This window comes from Empidonax traillii, unplaced genomic scaffold, assembly GCF_003031625.1.
Source record: "Empidonax traillii isolate 1590-97213 ecotype Southwest subspecies unplaced genomic scaffold, ASM303162v1 scaffold1078:size286220, whole genome shotgun sequence".
Classification (NCBI taxonomy): Eukaryota; Metazoa; Chordata; class Aves; order Passeriformes; family Tyrannidae; genus Empidonax; species Empidonax traillii.
In genome coordinates this window covers 131,602-153,165 of record NW_020956271.1, presented here as the reverse complement: position 1 = coordinate 153,165, position 21,564 = coordinate 131,602, and the positions used below count along the sequence as shown (strand labels likewise).

General features: G+C 42.9%; 1 protein-coding gene across 5 annotated transcripts in view; it reads left to right on the top strand.

The window, feature by feature from the left end:
- Positions 1 to 21,564, top strand: part of RALGAPB (Ral GTPase activating protein non-catalytic beta subunit) — a 60,704-nt gene that overhangs the window by 22,326 nt on the left and 16,814 nt on the right. For 2 of the 5 annotated variants that reach the window (XM_027904690.1, XM_027904694.1), the window contains 11 exons: positions 3,852 to 3,887; positions 5,623 to 5,824; positions 7,209 to 7,376; positions 8,105 to 8,219; positions 8,462 to 8,609; positions 11,333 to 11,397; positions 11,581 to 11,713; positions 13,680 to 13,813; positions 16,128 to 16,310; positions 18,453 to 18,604; positions 20,245 to 20,432. In XM_027904690.1, coding sequence (XP_027760491.1) covers positions 3,852 to 3,887; positions 5,623 to 5,824; positions 7,209 to 7,376; positions 8,105 to 8,219; positions 8,462 to 8,609; positions 11,333 to 11,397; positions 11,581 to 11,713; positions 13,680 to 13,813; positions 16,128 to 16,310; positions 18,453 to 18,604; positions 20,245 to 20,432 — 1,524 coding nt within the window. The remainder of the gene's footprint in view (positions 1 to 3,851; positions 3,888 to 5,622; positions 5,825 to 7,208; positions 7,377 to 8,104; positions 8,220 to 8,461; positions 8,610 to 11,332; positions 11,398 to 11,580; positions 11,714 to 13,679; positions 13,814 to 16,127; positions 16,311 to 18,452; positions 18,605 to 20,244; positions 20,433 to 21,564) is intronic. The other 3 variants (XM_027904691.1, XM_027904693.1, XM_027904692.1) reach the window with 3 other exon arrangements.

The following is a 21,564-nucleotide window of genomic DNA, read 5'->3' as shown; positions in this document are numbered from 1 at the left end:
GACTAGGGAAACAGCTGAGCTTAGGAAGGAGTAAAGCATCTTTGAGGGTGTGTTCACTTGCATGTGCATTTAGTGTATTTCTGCATTTGATTCTTTTCAGATTGATGGGATCATTTTAGTTCTGACATAACCTGTTTCTTGAGCAGTTTTAATGAAGTACTTAAACTCTGAAGGATGTCAGCTGAGATGCTGCTTATGCAACAGTGTCAGCTGTAAACAGAGGTGTTGTGATGCTGGCAGAAGTACACAGACATCCGAAATCAAAAGGATTGACTTCCTTGAAGGGGTTCCAGGGTCTTCTATTTATATTGCAATGTCTTGAGTCACCTAACAGGTCACGTTGCCAGCCTTACAGAGGGATTTACTGGCTTTCTGGAAACTCGAGCCAGCTGTTTGGATTGAGTTGGTTCTGTTCCTCCTCCGTGCTCTTCTGAGCTGTCCATAGTGAGACCATGTCACATGATGTGCTGTGTATTAGCAGTGGAGTCCCACGAAACTGGCTGTGCCGTGTCCTACTCTTCTAGCAATTTGGAAGACAGAATTAACTTACAGAAATTAGTCATGTGCCTGCTGCCTTTCCAGGGTGTTGTTACTGCTGGGAAGGTACTGGTCACTGGTCGCAGTGGGCTGGCTGAAGGAGAGAGAACTGAAGATGGACCCATACTGCTGAAACTCTGTAGAGAGGCCCCAAACTCTGATTGCCTGGTTTATCCTTTTGCTCAGCCTTTGCCTGAGATGGGAAAATGCAGCAAGACCTATAAAGGGCCAGGCCCCTGCAGTTTCTGCTGACTTGAAGCATCAGTGTCTTTTAAATGAGGTTTAAACCCAAATTGAGAAGTTTTTGTTCTGGGAGTCTGCTCTGTGAAGGCTGATGCATCCAGGTGTTCCTCCTCAAGGAGTGTGAGGCAGGAAGTGCTGTGCTGATGATGAGGTGGGCCAGGAGGGTTCTGGACTGGGACCCCCCATCACACAAGTGATCAAATCTGCTCACTGTGCCCATCCACCTGCCTTTGCTCCTGCTGCCCAGGGTAGATGTGGCTTGAAGGTGGAGGGCAACAGGGAAGGGACAGTTAGCTGCCACAGTCCCTACCCTTAGGAAAGAGGTCAAACATAAATCTGATGCTTTAAGGCTGAAATTGGGCTATTCCTGTATGTCATGGTCCATCTGCTCCCCTTTGCAGCCATGATGCTTTAGCCACTAGCTGGAATATTCTTACTGTGCTTGACACTGCTGTTGATAATCTCAGCATTTGCTTCAGGAAGCACTGTTATTTTTATGGGTGCTTCAGACATTTTATGCTTGGGAAGCGTCTGCACTTACAATCAGCTTTGTCATGTAGTGTTGTCTCCCATTGGCCCACAAGCACTATTTTTCTTTTAGGTCTGGAACTGCAGCTGTAAAAGATCTCAGCAGCTTTAAAAAGCCCTGCTAATGTTCCCTTTGTTTCAATGCCATGCAGTTAAGAATTCCTTCTCTCTTGGCTCTCTGATATGGCTGTGTTTTGCTGCTGTCTGGAGGACTGCAAAAGGAGGTGAACTGTTGTGCTACAGGTTGCTCCTTGGTCCTGCAGAGACCCTGGGACACCTCTCTGAATGTTGTATTTTCGAGTGTTTCTTGCTCCTCTTCTGTCACGTGGCACGTTCTCAGTGAGCACCCCTGTGACCTGATTGCCATGAGCTCAGTGCAGTGCCTGCCAGGGAACCCTGTGAATGAGCTGTGGTCTCAGGCTCTACTTCAGAATTTGCTTTGGTTCCTTTAAACAAACCTTGATGACTCACACGGCCAAGCACATCATCCTTCTTGCATCCATCTTGCAGCACACATCTTTTTGATGAGCTTTAGGTAGTAAAGAGCAGTTGATCAAGGCTCATTTGAGTGAGTGCTCCTCTCCCCTGGCTTTTTTCCTTGTCCCAGGGCCTCGTGTGTTACCTCTGGAACTCTTTAATTTCCAGAAAGGAAGTCACAAAACATGATGGGTAGAAAAAATGTCCAGCTTTTTGTAGGTGTTGAGAAGGAAAACTATCTGAATAGGTGGAAGGGTAACTGAACTTGCTCTGCTTGACCTTGCTTTGCTGGAGGGGGTTGACTATATAATCTCCAGAGGCCCCTCCAGTCTCAACTCTCCTGGTTCTGTCAGGTTAACTGCTGTTCCACTGTTGTTCAATTTTCTGTCATCTTCATACTGAACTTCTTGTACCAACCCTGGCTTGATTCAGGATAGACGTAGTTGTTCCACATTTGTGGTTTTGTCTGTCCCTCTTTAGAATGACAGAATTGTTCTCTCTCACAAGATTAACTGGAGGTCATCTGTATGGGGCTGAGTGCTGGTGGAGGTTATCACCTGGAAAGCAGTTGTCCTGTTTGCTCTTTCAAGGTCCTTCAAGGTGTGTCATTGTTTGGATTCTGAAGCAGAGTGGATGATTTTGCTGTCATTGAGGTGATGCTTTTGGGCCTTGAGTGACCTTATCAGGTTTTGGTTTCTGCACCCAGACCTTTGTGGCTTTATGGTGGGCAGCTGACGAACATCACTGTGTTGTCGTGAGAGAGTAAAATCGACCTGTTGGAAAATGTGTAGGTGGTTTGAAAGCAGCTGGATCCTGATGGCATAGTCTTTAGAATAAGATGGGTGAATGGTATTTATGTAGCTGAGATTGTGGGTTAAATGATCCCTGTGATAGAAAAAACCTTCATAAGAAATTTGCTACGGAGCTTGTATGAGGTTAACCCTGAGAATGATCTCTGGGGTGTGTGCACCTGCACCAAGTGCAGGACGTGTCTCAGACCGTCTGGGCCATCCGGTGCGTGCTGTTGCTGTCCTCAGCCTTTGAGAACTGGGAGAGACTCACGAGCACCTTGTGCCAGCATTTCAGCAACTGAATCCTCCAATCTGATGGGCTTATTCTTAGTCCTTGTCCCTAAAGCAGTTTGGTCACAGCCTGCCAGCTCTGTGGTTTTACAGCAGCCGAAGGGGACACCTCGATGGGTTGCTGGTGTCACCCAGGTGCTGTTGGCAGTGGGGGAGTCTTGGGGTGTACCCTCATCTCTTCTGGCCCTCCTGTCATTAATGTCCCAAAGAATGTTTCTGGGGTTCGAGGAGCAAACTCCAAGCAGCCCTGACTGGAGACATCTTGAAGCACTGCTGAGGCACTTGGTGGCAGATGTTGGTCTGACCCTGCCCGTTCAAGGAAGTGGCTCCTGCCAGGTGGTACCTGGCAGCTGGAGTCCTTCCTCTCTTCTTTCTCTGGACACTGATTAAGATGTTGGTGTTTCTGGGAGTGTTCTGCCCTTTGTTTCTGCTCTGGAACGTTGTTGGTGGAGCTGGGGGTCAGGAGAGGTGCGCTCAGGTGTTTTGGTTGTTGGCAGCTTGGCTGAGGGGAGTGGGAGCTGTCGTACTGTCACGATCTCGGGGTTGGGAAGCAACAGCACTGCTGTCAGGAGACTGCAGGTAAGTACTTGGCCCTACAAGACCTTCCCCAAGTCACAGGAGCCCTAGGATAGCCTTGTGTATGCTCTGTGTGCAGTGTGACATGGGGACAGGGCTGTGAGCTGGGAAGGGGTAATACCTCCTGGTAAAGGATGGATGTGCACTGATATGAACAGCTCTAAATCTCAGTAGTATTTTGTAACTTTTTGTTCATTGTTTTGCATGGTACTTTCAAAACCATAATTTTGGACCTGAATGCCAATTTCCTATGTGTTTAACAAGCTTGCTGTATCATAAAGCTTTTAATCTATTTTTTAAAAAAGCTAAAAGCTTCTTGACTTATATTACAATTTCACCATCTTAAAAGTATTTTATAACTACTGCTGTCCTTTGATTTGTTTCCATTTTATTTCTATTATCTTGCAGCATCTTTTATCCAAATTCTTCTTTCTTATAAATCTTGTAAGTAGGAACCAGTAGCTTTTCCTTAATTGCTGTCATGCTTTTCTTTTTCCATAATCCCATATTTTATTTGTAAATTCATGCTCATCGTCTCTTGTAGCTTTTGCACTTTTACTTGAAAAAGACAAGTAATTTTTTTTGTGTGTGTTTTTTCAATGGGGAGGATTGTTGGCAAAAGCAAATTAATCTGCCTGAATCAGTCCCATCTTTTCTGTACTTTAGTCTGTGATCATGTCATGAATTTCAGGACTTTGCACTAACCATGTTTTTTTTTACTTAAAGCTTATTTTACAGACCTAGTGTTTGATTTGTATGCATTGTGCATGTAGTGTTTTTTTCCAACTACAGTATATTGCTGGATAGCTTATTTAGGACAAAAAAATGGCTCATGGGAAGATGCATAAAGATTTGTGCTTATTTGCTACTTACATCACGAAAATTTGCAAGGTACCCATAGGTTAAATGCTGAATTTGAGGACAAAAAATTCAGAGTAGACACTTGCCATTAAGATATTTCCTTAAAAAAATAAAACAAAAAACCCCACTATCTGTAAATTATCGACTATTCCAACTGCCAAAGTGTTACCATGCCTTTGTTTGCAAGGCTGGCTGTGAACCTGCTGTTCCCCAGTGTCCCAGAGTTGAGGCAGAGGAAGTTCTCTCATGTCGATGGAAATACGTCAGTGTGATTCTGTCAGGAGCACACACTGTCTGCTCTTTGCAGCTATACAAATTCTGGAAATCAGTAGAGTCTTAGCTAAAGATAAGAAGGCCCTCTTTCTGGCATTAGTAATCCTAGAGTGAAGTTGTCCAAGGAAAAGCCAAAAAAAAAAATTAAAAAAACCCCCTCACATCGAGTGCAATGTATGTTTTGTTTTGGCTGCCATCCTGGAAGAAAGGGTGGAGCCTTCAGAGCGAGTGGTCTCGTATCCACCTGACACTGTGTGAAAGGGGGACCAGAAATCTCTCTAGAAAGACGTGGTTTGGGGTGGATTGGCAGAACTGGCCTGTGGGAGCGAGCCCAGAGCTGGCACAGCCGTGTCCCTGTTAGGTCACAGGGGCAGGAGTGGGCCAGCCCCCGGTACCTGCTGTCTGGGGGCAATCTTAACCTCATACTGACCTGGCAGTGGCAGTGGTCACGTCAGGAGAGGGACACCGAATTAGGAGAGTGGGTTCCACAACCTTCCCTTTCTCCTATGGGGCCTTAGAATTTTTGTGTTGGGGTTTTTTATTGGTTTTTTTTTTTAGTAATATGTTTATACAACAAAACCAGATCAAAGCACGTTGGTCTTCAGAGAAGCATGAGATGATTTGGCCAGCTGGAAATTAAGCACTTCCTTGGAGGTCCTAGTAATGGCAACATCTAAATTTTGGTGTTTTTTTTTTAAGGCAGGAAGGCAAGGTGGCACTTTATTTTTATGGGGACGAGAACTAGATGAGGGAGATCCTTGTCCTTCAGAGAGGGTAGGAACTAATATTGGATATAATTTTACTCTTCCCAGCAGAAAGGAAAGGGCAGTCTCTAGGATGTGAAGGTCAGTTGTTGTCATCCTTACAGAAGAGAAAAGTTAGTCACACCCAAAAATGCTTCCTGAGCAGAGGCGCTGGCTCAAACACAGTGAACTAACAGCTTCATGTTAACTGCTAAATTGGACGTGATCTTTGTGTCCCGGATCCCATGAGCCTGTTCTGTTCCTTGGCACACACACTGAAATGCTGTTTTTTCTCTCCCCAGCTATAGCCACCCAAGCTAGTGTGGAGTTCCGCCGGAAAGGATCCCAAATGTCCACAGACACTATGGCTTCCAACCCCATGTTTGATGCGAGTGAATTCCCAGACAACTATGAAGCGGGAAGGGCAGAGGCGTGCGGGACACTGTGTAGGATATTTTGTAGCAAGAAGACTGGGGAGGAAATATTACCAGCTTACCTATCCCGGTACTAACCTACCTTCCAGTTGCTTTATTGGTGTGACCTCGTGGTGCAGATTGATTCCTGGTGAACAGCATTCTGCTGCTGTCCAAATCCCATGGTGTCAGTCAGTTCAGAAACACCAGGCTGGCCTTCAGAGGCTGCAGGTGCTACCCCTGGCTGACCCCAGTGCTGGTCTCCTCTTGCATTCTCATGATGCTGGTTTTCATTGGGTTTTCTTCAAGTTCCAGTTGAAGGGGGAGTCTCTTAAAGTGTACCTCCAGCTGGAAGGAACGTTTTCTTTGGCACTTTCTTGCCTCTTGTATTTTCATTTTTGTTTAATTGGTCACTGAATATTGTTCAGATGGGAAAAGTGTGCAGACGTGAGACTTCGTACACTTTATTAGACCACAGAGGGTGTTGTGTTGTCAAATACCACAACACTGGGTTTGGATTTTTTTGTGGTTGCTTATTTTTCACCCTTTGAATATTGAAACGCAGGAATTATTCAAAACAGTTGTGTTTGAACTACCTGTGTGTTCTGTTTTGTTTCTGATAAGTTAAGATAGTCTTGCCTATTATAGCATACCTTCTTTCTGAATTTTTGTCAAGTAAAATAGCAAAGGCTAAGGCAGAGAATCAATTTTAAATCATGATTCTCTCAAACTGTTCAGGTATATTTTTCCAGATGGCATCAAAACTCTCCAAAAGACAACAATTTTATTTCTTGAATGTTACAGTATTTTGTGTATAGATAGTTCATGTTTCTCTTGCTTGGTCAGTGGATTCTTCTGGGTCTGAAAGCCTTCTAAAAAAAATAAGGGGGTATAAGTATTGTTTAGCCAGAAGTAGTAAAAGAAGCTGCCTTGGAATGGTGGGCAGTGGGTTCCTGCTCCTGATTTTTCGTTTGAACTGGTTATATTGGTTATGTTTGGTCTCATTTTCCAAATTTCTGTCCCAACATCCTGTCGCTTGTCCTGTCCACCACCTCCCCTGAGACTTCTCACTATTTTTCTCATGTTGGGGCAACAAAATTGTTAAAATCCAGGTTCCACTCCCACCTGCACATGGTAAGGGAGAAGTTGGGGAGCAGGTGATCAAGCACTGTCAGTAATGAGCACAGCTCCCAGCCTGGGTGTTGCAACAAGTCAGAGATTTCAGTAAAACTGTGCTGCCCTGGCTCTTCACATGAAATACCTGTGATTTGGGAGGGTCTTTTTAAGCTGGTCAGGTGTGTTTGCCTGTGCTCAAGTAATGTGGGGGGATGCTCATATCAACGTTTCCTAGCTCTGGTTCTGAAACTTACTCTGTTTTATGTAGATGAGATCAAATAATGGCTGCACATTCTTGTTCATGTGGGACTCTGATGGTTTTTATATGCAAATAATTTAATTTTATCTTTCTTTGTCAGATTTTACATGCTTTTAATTCAGGGTTTGCAGATAGCAGATTTCGTTTGCCACCCCGTTCTTGCCAGTGTTATCCTAAACTCCCCTCCTCTGTTCTGCTGTGACCTGAAAGGAATCGATGTCGTGGTTCCCTACTTCATTTCGGCTCTTGAAACTATTTTACCTGACAGGTAAATTGCTGTTTCCATATAAACATCATCAGAGGCTGGGAGGTGTTTGTCTTCTGTCACTCCTGAGTAGTTTCACAAAAGGAACAACGCGGGGCTCACAGTGTGTGTGTGTGTGTGATGGTGACAATAGCAGCACTGTGTAAGCTCAAATTTCCAATTTTATTTGAGGCAATTTTCTTTAAAGCAATAATAATGCTTTGTTTAAATGTAATAGGCGAGTTGGTAGCTGCATATTCATGGAGGGAAAGCAGTACCTTTAAGAATAGGGAAAAGGAGTGATTTAGCTCAACTATATTGAAAGCCTACTGATTTTAAACTTTCTCAAGATATTCATTAGTGGCTGTTGCTACAGTGAATTCAGTAAGTGAGTAATTGTACACAACATTAAATGGAAAAATTGATAATTTAAACTGATGAAATTGGAGTAGGTTCTTAAACCAGATGATATAACCTGACTTGTCAGAGCTTTATAGATTTCTGGACGTTTTTCTTAGTAAAGCACTTAGAGTACTGCACTCTCTGCATGCCTTTTTTGGTGCATGTCTTATGTCTTGACACTGCATTTTGTTTTGAAGTTATGCATAAAATATTATTTATCTTCTGGGCTTAAATCTGAGTCTTTTGGATAGGTCTTAGAAAGAAACAACTACATTTAATTTTAACTTATTTAAATTTGGCTCCAGATTCCTGTGAAAAGTTGATTAACTGTGTGATGCTTTGATTTGCAGAGAACTCTCAAAGTTTAAAATCTATGTAAACCCCACAGAGCTAAGAAGAGCTTCCATTAACATCTTGTTGTCTCTGTTGCCTCTTCCTCATCATTTTGGAACAATAAAGTCCGAGGTAGTAAATTTATCACTTTATTTTGCATTTCTGTTTTCTTTCCCTGTTGGTTTGGAGTGGGATTTGGGTGGCCTGTAGGTTGTTCTGGGTGTTCTCTTTAGCACTCAAACACTTACAGTGACCGTGGGAACAGAAAGACCAGGTTGTCAGTAGCAATGGGTGCTGTGGGTGTTGACTTTTGAAACAACACCCTGCTGACGTGATCTTTAATTGATACTGAAATAAGTGTATTTTTCCTGCAGGTTGTCCTGGAAGGGAAATTCAGCAATGATGACAGCTCGACATATGATAAACCAGTAACATTCCTGTCCTTGAAGCTGAGGCTTGTGAATATACTTATAGGAGCTTTGCAAACAGAAACAGATCCCAACAACACTCAAATGATACTAGGTTATTTCAACTTTTTTATTTATTAACTGTGGTGTAGAACTGTCTGTCTTAATCTGTCCTGGGATAACATGGGTTATTAGTGATGTATTGCTCTGCAAGAAGATTTAAATTCCTGGTGGGTTGTCATATGTGAAATCTCCCTCATACTATGAAAACATCTTAAAAAGCCTCATGTTTTTGTTAATCTCTTTCTTTTTACAGATGTGGAGTAGTACTTGAAAAGTAGAGGGGAAAGTAAAACACATTCTAGCAGAAAAAGTCAGTCATGTCTAGAATGGAAATAGGAAAAATCATCATTTTAACTTTGGGAAGGATTCTCAACTAATGGATTACAAGGAAAACCTTAGTTTTTGGCATGGTTGAGCCTAGAAACAAATTGAAGTACCAGAGACTGATAGTCCAGCACTGGCAGAATACAGATGACATTTGTTTAGCAGTGTGTAAATCCTCGGACAAAAGCCAAAGTTTTGGAATAGAGTCTGGAGATGCACAGTGCACAGTTTGGCAACAAACTGTTCTTTGAGGTAACGAGTGGATTAACATTATGCTGAATACTCAGAAAGGAAGTAGAAGTTAAAAATTCGGATAGTGCATAATCCATCAACTTACACATTTTCAGACAAGTAAAAAGATACCTATTACTCTCCCCTCTCCCCCAATTTTCTCTCTTTCAACGTGATGTCCTTACCAGTTTCCTGTGGTCTGTTTAAAAAGGCAGCAGTTTGTCCTGGTCTGGGAGGCAGAGACTGGAGCTGGTTAACAGAGAGCAAAGAGAACATATGAGCAATTAAGGGAAAGAAACAAATGCAGTCTGCAAAGAGTTTTGGAAGGTTATCTTACAGTAGTTGGAACAGTTTCTTTTCTAGCAGGAGACTAGAGTGGAGTAATTTGGAGGAATGATTTGCAGCCAGTGCTGGTGAAGGGGTGAGGATATTCCTGGTTTGCAAGTGAGAGCATCGGTGCATGGAGGGTTGCCCCACCTCCAGCACCACGTCTGGCACCACAGGATGGTGCTGGTAAACCCAGCTGTGCAGTCCTGTGCCCCTCACAGTGAGCTGGTTTGCTGCCTGATGGGTAGATGCTCTGCCTTGAGTGGTATTTTTACTATTGTTGTTCCCATGCTAGTCTATACCAGTTCATCTCCCCTGTGTTCCTCTTCTGAAACTCCTGTTTCCATATGTGAAGGTACTTCCTGCTGGCTTTAGTTGGAGGGGATTCATGAACCTCCATTTTAACCAGAAATTCTCACATGTCCACCAGCTTCTCAAAAACCCCCACTGTTTCCAGCTGCCACTAAATGACAGCAAGTGGTGGATTTCATAGAATCACAGAGTGGTTTGGGCTGGAAGGGACCTTACAGACCATCTCATTCCACCCCCTGCCGTGGGCAGGGACACCTTCCACCAGCCCAGGTTGCTCCAAGCTCTGTCCAGCCTGGCCTTGGACACTTCCAGGGATGGGGCAGCCACAGCTGCTCAGGGCAACCTGTGCCAGGGCCTGCCCACCCTCACAGGGAACAATTCCTTCCCAGTATCCCATCTAACCCTGCCCTCTGGCAGTGGGAAGCCATTCCCCTTGTCCTGGCATTTCCCTTCACAGAGCAAGTGGTGTCTTCCTAAATGTTCATTGCTGGGTGAGACAGGGAAGAGAGGCAGAAAACTAAAACTGATGCCACCAGAAGTGTTCGTGTCAGCCTGTTGAGGGTCCATGTCCTTACTCCTTCTTTCCTCATCATCTGGAGGTGATGCTGCCAGGCAGGTACAGGCTATTCACCCTATTTTACTTAAAACAGATCAGCAGTTTTGATTTAAGTGTATTACACTGAAATCTTTTCCAAAGTTGAAGAGAAAACTCCCTCCTTGCTTGTTTAGATGTAGTGAGGTTGGTGACCCCTGCACTGAAGAGCTTCAGCTTTTTGAATACAGTATTTTGGTCTCTGTTGGAAAACATAGGATGGAAAGTGAGAGACTGGGGAACACTTCCAGGTAGAGGGAACTTCAGTGTATGCCATCTCAGATTATGAACTGGCCTTCTGATACATATTCTTAAATGTCACCTGAGTTTTTAAAAGAGCACAATCTGATGGGAGACAAGGAACCATTCCAGCCCTTCTGTGAAGCCAGAATCCTTCCAAACTGAGGAATTTGATAGACCTATCACAGAATAGTTGGGGTCCATGGCACCTTTGAAGATACCCAGTCCAACTCTCCCACCAAGGCAGGGCCACCTAGAGCAGGTCACACAGGAACACATCCAGGTGGGTTTTGAATGTCCCTAGAGAAGGAGACTCCATGTTCTCCCTGAGCACCTGTTCCAGTGCTCTGTCACTCTCCATGGAAAGAAGTTCTTCCTCATGTTGAGGTGGAACTTCTTGTGTTTTAGTTTACAGCCGTTACTCCTTGTCTTGTCACTGAACAGAGTCTGGCACCTCCTCTTTGACATATTTATATTTGTATCTTGAGATATTTATGTGTTGATGAGATCCCCTCTCAGTCTTTTCTAGACTGTGTTCAAAGCATTTTTAAAATAGCTGAAAGCACTCTCTATCTCAGCTTCCATCTGCTTCAAATGGCTAAGCCTGAAGCAAATCCTGTGTTTTAATAAGAGATTTTATAAAACAGGGTGGCAGTCTTGTATGTTAGACCTTCTGTGCTTCTTTGTAAATTTTAGCAGTGAATGTTCTGCTGCAGTCTGTAGTTACCTTCTGATATCTGGTTCTGCAGGTGCAATGTTAAACATTGTTCAGGATTCAGCACTGTTAGAAGCCATTGGCTGTCAGATGGAAACGGTGAGTGTTTTTTTGTTTATTAAGTTACCTCTTCAGAAAGAATTGCATTCCTCACTTGACCTGCTACTGAAAGCAGCTCAGGTAGCATCCTGAGGTTTAATCATCTTTTGTATCTGAGAGCATCCTCTGTCATAAGGAACTCTAATCAGAAAAGTCTCCTGCCAACTGCCTTTCACTTTGCAGAACGGTGGGGAGAACAACCTGTTCAAAAGCCACAGCCGCACCAACAGCGGCATCAGCACCGCGAGTGGAGGCAGCACAGAGCCCACAACGCCCGACAGCGAGCGACCAGCACAAGCCCTGCTGAGGGATTATGGTAAGGACACCTCTTTGGAAAAGCCTGCCCCTGTATGCCAGGATGAGGCTTCCTGGGTTTTTCTGTTCTAGTTCTGGCTAATCCATTAATGTGGCCGGGTGTGAACCCAGGTGGACAGTCCATCTGTGTGTTGCTGATTTGTGCTCTCATGTGCCCTTCCGGTGGTTGCTTTAATCCTACTAAAGGACTCTTAACATTTCCAAAATAAGAATGTAAAAGCTTATGAGAAAGGTGTTTGCAAACTGCTTTATTTTAACTTATGCTTCCAAGACACTTAGTTTTTGTCAACAATAGTGGAAGAATTGTACACCTAGTGTAAATTAATCTCTTCGTTTATTTTGGTGTCATTCCAAATGCTCACCTTACCTCTGCAGCACCTTTTAAACCACATTTAAAGAACATTTGAGGGACTCTGGTTTTTATAGAGCAAGTAAGCAGAATGCTTGTGATGTCTCATTTGTTGTAACAAGACAATTTAATAATTAACTTCAGTTGGCTTTGTCTTGTACTGTACACTTTGATTTTTTGTAGTAAAATCCATGTTCTTCTAACCCTGTGTGTGGTAAGCTGGCTGAATGTCGAGATCCTGCAAATTCATTTGCACTTTGGTCCTCATCAGTTTAACTGATGTCGGCCAAGTAAATGTGAGAACAAGTCACCTTGATATTGTATTGTAGTCTAGGTTGACAACTCTGTCCTCACCAAACAAAAATGTTTGGTGGTGGTTTTTTTTTAATTTAGTTTTATAAACAGCAAGAGGAGGGAGATTAGCAGGAAAGACTTCAGTATATTCTAGGGATTCATATAAACGTGTTGGTGCTTTCCCTCCAGGATTTGCTTGTTGGGAATTACAAAATTGCCAGTTTTCAGCACACCATTTGAATTGTTTGTTTAATTTGTGTGGGTTTTCATTGACAAGTGCTTGTAAAAAATATTCATCTTCTAAATATTTGACTTACTGAGTCTTCAAACCATGACATAACTTGAAATATATTCTTGTAGTATATACCTTTTATTGGATTTTTTAAATTTCCAATGCACAGAAGGTAAGGTTGTAAGGAATTTATGAAAATAATTTGTGTTCCCATTGGATGCTTCAAACAAGAGAAAATTGAAGACAAGATGGTCTATTGTTACTGTTTAGCTGTAGCAGACTTGTGAATCTGCTCCTGGTGTAACACTGGACATAGCTCTTGAGTGTTTAATATGGTAATTCAAGTTTTGGGAAGGATATGCCTTAGCTGTCATAGTTCTCATGTTTCTTTGTAACTGCTCATTGAGCAATTTTTTGTTTCTGACATTAATTTGCATACTTCAGTTTTAACAAATACTTGTAGTATTTATGTTCCTAGCATTTTGAAGTGAGAACAACTGATACCTAAAGCATTTTCGATTTTTAATTTTGAGGTAAAAGTTCAAGAGAGTGAAAGGCTTCATAAAAACATTGTCTCCACCACTGATTCTTCCATTATCTATATCTCTTGAGCTAGTGCAGCTTTCGATTAACACTAGATAATGAAAGAATGGTTAACTTCTGACACAGATATCTAAAATTGCACGTGCTCTATTAGTTCATCAATACAGTTACTAACGTTTAAGATACATTACCAATGCCTAAATTTTTCTGAGACTACAAGCCATGACAGCAGTTTAAGTACAATAGCAGAACCTGAAGGTGGCTGCTCTGCTGCTGAAACGCAGGAGAGCACTGGGATTATCCAAAATGCCTTAAGGAAAAAGAAATTAAATGGAGCTAGCTAGTCTGAATGGGTTTGTATAATGCCTGGAGTGTGCAGGAGGGAGTTAGCCTGTGCAAAAATCACCAAATGTGGAGGTTCTGGGTTGGGTATGATTTATTTTATGTCTGTATTGTGGCTGCTTTGCCTTGTGCCTGTGCTTTGCTTTATTGTCACTAATGCTTAGTTATTTTCCCTCCCTGTGGTGTGGTTTTGGGGTTATATCCTAGCTCTTCATACAGATACAGCTGCTGGACTGCTGATCCGCAGCATCCACCTGGTAACCCAAAGGCTCAACTCCCAGTGGAGGCAGGACATGAGCATCTCCCTGGCTGCCCTGGAGCTGCTCTCTGGACTGGCAAAGGTGAGATGTGCAGTTCGGTGTGCTCTGGCCCCTTCTCACAGGGTGGCTGTAGTCCTGTTTGGATGAAAGTCACGCCACCAAACAGATTTCTGTCCCTGAGTTTGTCAGCAAATGTTCTGTTTGGACACCAAAAAAAGCACTGCTGTTGTAGGTTATTTTCTCCCAATGTAAATGCACTGTGGACACGTGGCCTGGGGGTGGCTCTTGGCTCAGACTGCTGCTCAGGGTGGCCTGTTCAGACACACTGCACAATTCTGGCAGGTTTTGTTGAGCTGGCTGGATGGCTCCTAACTTTTCTCATGGATTCCCACGTGCGTCTGGCTTTTGTTTTTGTTTTGCTTTTTTATTCTATACAATCTGCCATATTAGGTTGCATAGCTGAGGAGAAACGTGCCACTAGATTGGCAGTGTCAGTGCAGGGCTCTGGGCCATCAGTTTTCAACCTCCCTGTGAGCCATTTGATGTGGCTTTGCTTGGCTGGGGGTCTGGTCTGTCTGTTCCCTCTGTAACCCGACTGGGAAACAAGAGGTTCTGGTGATGTTACTTGGCAGATTGCAAATATGCCAGGGAATTAAACAACTTTATTGCCCTTTTCGTGTTGTACCTGCTTTTCCCCTTCCTTCTTATCTTGGAAATAGTTTTTAGAGCTTGAAGAAAGATATCATATTTCTAATATGGAGGTGCTGCCTTCTTCAGAGCTTTATCTGCACACAGTTGCTTAATTCAACACAAATAACAACTAAAGCTGCAAGGTGGGGTTGGGAGGAGAATGACTGAGAAGCAAAATACCCTTTCTTGCCTGAGGGCTCTTGGCCCCAGGCTGGACTTCATGACCTTTGTTAAGCAAGTCTAGTGTACTCACAGCAACCATGATAACCTGGCATGACAATTCAGCTTTTCCTGTCATATTTCCACAGGAACTCAACAGATCTCCTTGAAATATGTGTCTCAGGCAGTTCTTAGAGTGTGAAGTCAGCACTGAGCTGTGTTGGACTGGGTGCTTATTTATTATTGCAGCAGCATGAGCTGAAGAATGTATTTGAAAGTGTTCTGCAATGAGTTAATGTATATTATGCTCTTAAAGGGGTCTTAAAGAGTGTCTTACACAACCAGGGGTTTCTGCAGCTTGTGTGGTTTAGCCAAGTTTTCTTTTTTTTTTTTCTTTCTCCTTGCAGTGATATGGGCATGTGGAAATATCTTTTCAAATGCCTCCCCTAGTTAATATTAAATATTGTATTTAATAATTCTAAAGTAATTCTTCTCTGGGCTGTCTTTCCCCTTCACAACAAAGTGGGTAGAAAGAAATCACCTCTTCCTGCAGAACTGCAGCGAGGAACCTGTTCTGTTTGTGCCTTTGGAGGTGACAAGTCCCACAGCCCTTCTCAGGGAGGGGCTGCCCTGGCCCAGGTTATCAGTGGGACTGGGGAAAGTCAAAAATCCTACTTCCTGCAGGGTTCATGAGCCTGCCTTTCATGAGCACACTGTTTGCTGTAGATCTTGGGCTTCTGAAGGACGCGCTGCCTTCATCCCGGGGCTCTGAATTGTCACCCCGTTTGTGGAGGATCTGCCTGGCTCCAGTGCTGTCACCAGCAAGCCCATCCACCTTCCTGTCTGGATAAGGGTGCACCTGAATGAGGAAAGCTTTACAAGGCATAGTCAGATGCTACAGAGTAGGAAAAATCTGGCTGTTCCTGTGCTGAGTCACAGTTCTTTAGCCTTACAATGCACATCCTCGGGACTCTGTGCCTGGCTCTTTCCTCACCCTCTGGTCTGGAGCCTTTCTCCCTGCAGCCCTGAGCTGGGAGAGAAGCTGAGAGGTGTTTGCAGTGAGTTTTGGGGGATGGGTTATGGGGTTTTTGTCAGCCTGCTTCTCTGAGAGTGGCTTTCCTGTCCCTTTTTCTACTGGTGAAAGTTACTCTGCTGAGAGTGTGTCTAGGGGAGAGCTATCTGAGCAGAAGGAAGCTCTTTGGGAAGGGAGCCTTGGCAGTGAGTGGGTTCCAAGAGACACAGAATGGGTTACCAGAGCTGAAGAAGCAGCATTTGCTGAAAGTAAATTTCTAATACTGCAAATTTAGCTTGCCTTCGATTTCTTACCACACCATGTTGGTACCACTCTCGCTCTTGGAAACCAAGCCATGCGACGTGGTGGCACCTCAGTGCAGCATTTCTTTCCACTTAGATAATTTTACCCACAATTTTGAGCTGTAATCGTAGAAGACCTCAACTGCTTATTCCCATTTCTTAAAACTGCCTTTCAAAATGCCCTTCTTTCTTCCCTGGAGGAATTCTCACGCTGTCCTCCTTGCTTGGCCAGGTGAAGGTGGTGGTGGACCCCTGTGATCGGAAGCGGGCGATCAGCTCCGTGTGCAGCTACATCGTGTACCAGTGCAGCCGCCCGGCCCCGCTGCACTCGCGGGACCTGCACTCCATGATCGTGGCAGCTTTCCAGTGCCTCTGCGTGTGGCTCACAGAGCACCCCGACATGCTGGACGAGAAGGTCAGACTCTGCTGCACGCATTCCGGGCACTGCAGCTGGGATGCTTTCGTGCCCGACCTGTTGGTTGACTTTAAAATATATATATTTTAAAAATATACTTTAAAATATACATATTTTAAAAATATACTTTAAAATATACATATTTTAAAAATATACTTTAAAATTTATGTACTTTATACATTAAAATATATATACTTTATACTTTAAAATATATATACCTTATACTTTAAAATATATATACTTTAAAATATATATACTTTAAAATATATATACTTTAAAATATATATACTTTAAAATATATATACTTTAAAATATATATATACCTTATACTTTAAAATATATATATATCTTATACTTTAAAATAGTGGGGTTTTTTTAGGAATTTCAAAGCTGGTTTCTGTGCCAATTACTTCTGAATTTCAACTCCCACTCTTTATTCTCCGATGATGTTTTTGGCTTTAAAATTATCTTTGTAATTCTAAGAGTATCTCGATCTTTCCTCTTGCCCTTTGAAACTGGAAGAAAGGAGAAGAAACCTGGAAAAAAAAAAAACAACAGGAAAAAAAAAGAGAAATGTGGAAATGAATGGGGTATCTGGAGCTACCTGCTCATTTCTCAGCTCTTACATGACTAAAGCATCTTCTAGACTTAACAGAATTCCTCTAGTATTTTGAAAATCAGAGTTTATTTCACCAAGAAGTCCATTTTCCAGAAACTGAGCAAAGCATAGCTCAATCTAAGATGGAATTTTCTTGGGAAGCTTGAGAGGAGCATGATGATGAGAGCATGAGGTTTTGAAATGCCTTCTACCCTGCTGCTTAAAAAAGATAAAAATTTGTGTGCATATTTTTATTGTTAGTCTCTTTTCAGAGCCAACTCAGTGATCTTTCTATATTTTTCTGGATTATAGATTTTTATGTTTAATGTAATATTTTTATATAGTTTTAGATAGAACATTATATATCTTTATATGCTGTTTATGTACTCTATGACAAGTACAAAAATATCTATATTTAAAAAAAGAGAACTAAAATCCCCCAAGCAGGACTTCATTTAAAGATGCTTTATACCTGTGCTTTGGAGTCCTGGCATGGCAGTAGGTGACTGGGACAGGGTGGGTTCCCTGGATGTGGCACAGCATTTCTTTAATCAGTTGCATAATACCTTATTCCATTTCATCAGGAGCATTTTTATTTCAGTTGGCACTCCCAGGAGATGGTGTAACATACTGTGTGTGTTATGAACTGGACACCGAGCAGCTCATTCCTGAGTCACCGTAGTCAGACAGGGACCTTTCCCTGCATTTGCATGTATTAAAAATGCAGCTTTCCAGGTGCCTCCCCTTAAACTTGCTTTGAATTTTACTTGCTGTATTGGCAGCCAAAACTGTAAACTGCTGCAGTTCTTCATGGCCAGTGTTTGCAGCTCAGTGCTGGTTAATTTTGCTCTGTCAGGAAACTCTTGCTTTTTGTCTTCACTTCTTATTCTGTATCAGTGATGAAAATGAGGGACAGAGGCCAAGATATAGAACCCTATCTGGTGTGTGGTGGTACAAACTGAGCACTTGAATTCAATTTTAGCCACTTATTTATTCAGTAGAGTGCTTTCCTTGTTATCCTGTAGCTCAGGCCATGAATCTGAACCTTTGTAGCAATCCAAATATTTCAGCAGATGTTTTTTTTTTTTTAATTACAGTGCTTGTGAGTCATACCTGCGGTTCTACTGACTGTTGGCCTCTCCTGTAATAGATTTGTTGAAGCTTTTACAGTGCACTTTTAGAATATTCTTACTCTTCTCTTGATGAATTGGATACTGTGATATATTTTACTAATGAAAGCTGTTGGCAATTGGAAGATTTGGAAAAGGATTTCTTGCAATTTGCCAGATGAGTTGTTTCTTAATGTGCTTAGAACTTAAAGTTCTGCAGAGAGTCCCAGAAATATCAATAGATGGAGAAAATACCAGTTGTGTAGCAAATGTGATCTTACTCTAACAGTGTTGGAATAATCTTCTGCCTTTATTTCTGAGCTCATATTACCAGCAGTGCTTTATTTTACTTAATGATGTATCACTGTTTCCCTGAGGTCTTGGAGACGTTTGTGGGAGGTCTTCTGTTTTAAGGTGGTTCCTCTTGTGTTCTAGGACTGTTTGAAGGAGGTACTGGAGATTGTGGAGCTGGGCATTTCAGGGAGTAAATCCAAAACCAGTGAACAGGAGGTCAAGTACAAGGGAGATAAGGAGCCAAACCCCGCATCTATGAGAGTGAAGGATGCTGCTGAAGCTACACTAACGTGGTATGTCATTAATTTGTCAGAGTACCTTTAATGTTGAGTGTTGCCTTGACTGAGGGTGTTTAATTAGGAATTCCCAGCTGGATGTAGCAAGAGCATTTGAGAGGTTAGGCAGAAGCTCCCTTGCTTTGCCCTTTGGGCAGGACACTGCCTTAGATCTGTCCCCCCTCCCACTGCAGGTATTAACAGAAGAGAGATCCCTGTGATCCCTGTTTTCCCCTCCTGCCTGCTCTCTTCCTTGTACACCAAAACCCAGACCCTCCCCCAACCTTCGTGTTCTCTCCTGGGTGAGGCCTCTCTGCAGACAGCAGTTCCCTCTCTCTCCCACTTGACTGAATGATCCTGTCTTTCCATTCCCCCTTCTTCTCAGCCTGACAACGTGCCCTGTCCCCACCCTGGCTGGGAAGCTGATAGACACTGTGTGTGATAGCAGGGAATGGCACATGCAGCAGATGTAGCTGGAGCAGGATGGGATGGCTTCCTGCCCACAGCGTTGGGCTTGCTTAATGTATTGGAGAGGTTCTGCTGGAAATGCAGTAACAGATAATGTGTGGGCTGGGGAGGGGAAGCACAGAGAGGAAAATTGGGATTTGCTCCAGAGAAGTTGGAAAGCACTGTGTTATGGGCTGAACAGCATGATGGTAGACAGGACAGATTGAGGATGGGGAGGATAAATATGTTTTGCAAAAGGTGATAGCTGCTTTCTTTTTTGCTTTGCTTTGCAATCCAACTGTTATAGATGTTACAGTTAGTAAAAACAACTATGTAATTTCAAAGGAAAAGCAACTACTCTTTGGAACTTGTAGACAAACCTTTCTTGATGCCTAAAAGCGTTTCTTTTCATTTAGGGAGAGGAAACTTTTCTATTTTCAGAGTAAAGTGGAAAAGTGTGTGGGGAGGATTTTAATAAACTTGGTGCTGGTGTTAAGAGTAAAGTCCTGACTTTGGTCATATGATCTTCAGTCTGACACTGGACAACTCTCATTAGTGGTTCCTGCCATAGAAATTTTCAGTTTCTGGTACTGTTGGGTAGATCCTGTACAACTTCAGATGATTTAAACCGATGCTTCTGGAAGCCTCCCAAGGCTGTGCCTCCAAGGAGGTGGGCACAGTTGGACCACACCTGAAGTCTTTCTTCCAGGGAAGGTTGCCATCTGGGATAGTCATGTTTGTGTGATCCTGGATGTTTTAGGGTCTTAATCCCCTAAAGAGTTTTATGTTCCTGTAATCTGTACTTGCAGAAAGCAAAGGCAATCATAACTAATGCACTGCCATGTCTGATATGAGAGGGCTAAAGTATGGATGATTGGAGAAATAAGATTGTTCATTCTTCCAAGAATGAACATAAACAGAGCTGTGGAAGGGTACAGATTTTTATGCTTTAGAGCAAGTCTTAATATATTTATAACCCAGGTTATAAAGAAACTCATTGTGCAGGCAGAGTATCCTTCTTTGTAGGTTTTCATGTATGTTTTTCTGAAGTTACTGATTACTTGAAAACAGGCTGATGGGAGAGGGCACGTGTGCCTTGGTAGAGTAGCTGCTAGATCAAGATACAGATGAACATGAGTGCAGGTTTTTTCTTGGGGGAACAGTTCATAGTCTTAATCTCTTGTAACTCTCAACTTGTTTCCCACTTGCAGCATTATGCAGTTACTTGGAGCCTTTCCTTCTCCCAGTGGTCCTGCTTCTCCTTGCAGCTTGGTGAATGAAACCACGTTAATTAAATATTCCCGTCTCCCTACCATAAACAAGCACAGCTTCCGTTACTTTGTTTTGGATAACAGTGTCATCCTGGCCATGTTGGAGCAGCCTCTAGGGAATGAACAGAGTAAGTTCAGACTCCTCATTTCATTCTTCCTCTGGTTATAACTCTTTGTATGGAGCTGCAGAACAAAGGTACTTCATCGAGTGTGTCTCTGATGTTTCAGGGGCTTACCTGTTTGTGGGTGTGCACACCGAGCAGAGGTGCTCTGGGATGAAGTGGTGGGAGTAACTTTAATGCCCCTAATAGTCCAACATGCACAAGCCCACCCAAAATGGTTCATGCAGTGGTTTGTGTTTCACCCAGATAGATTGGATACTTGCTGCTGACTACCACTGAAATTATGGGTGATGGGCAAAAGCAACAGCATTGCAGTTTGAAACATCCTAGTTCATAAAACAGTGAAAATGTAAAGAGTATTGGAGATTTGATTGGGGTTAAGTGCTCAACACATGGTGATGTCTCCTTCATGCTGGCACCACTGCTGTTGCTTGCTTCAGACCTCCTGTTACTGCATATTTCTGTGGGTGCTTTTCAACTCAGGTGGTTTTTAGGTGCTTAGAAGCTGTTAAAACTTTCCCATGTCCATCTTCTGTCAGAGACACCTTCTGTAAAGGAGATTGGTCACAGAGCGTTGGCTTTCACAGCTGAATCTTAACTTGTTTGAGCCTCATAGACTTTGACCATTGAGAATTTATATTACAAAAATCTGGTATTAAAATTGAAGGATGCTTTGAACTGAATAACTGATCCCTCTGTAAGTCTTCATGTCATGGCGTTACCTAACAGAATAGATTAAAATTCTCTTACATGCCACCTCAGTTTAACCTGTGTTAGATCTGCTACCCTTTCCTCATCTGTGGACACGATGGGGCGTAGATACTACTCTTGAAAACAGAGATTGCACAGAACTGCATGAACTGGCTCAGAGAAGTTGTTATTTTGAATTGTGGTCCAGAGTGCTGTGACCTCATTGAGAATCATTAAATAGATCTTGCAGGAGGCTCTGATGCTGGGAGCTGTTGCCACCCATCCACCCCCGATCTGTGCTGGAACAAGTGTGCTCCTGGCTGGAATGGATTAGAGCATGCTAGAGTGGCTAAGCAATTCTCATCCTCACTCTGCCTCTGCTAAGTGCATTACTGAGGAATCCTGTAAAGCTATTAGAATCACAAATTAGATTATCTTTTCTTGCTGT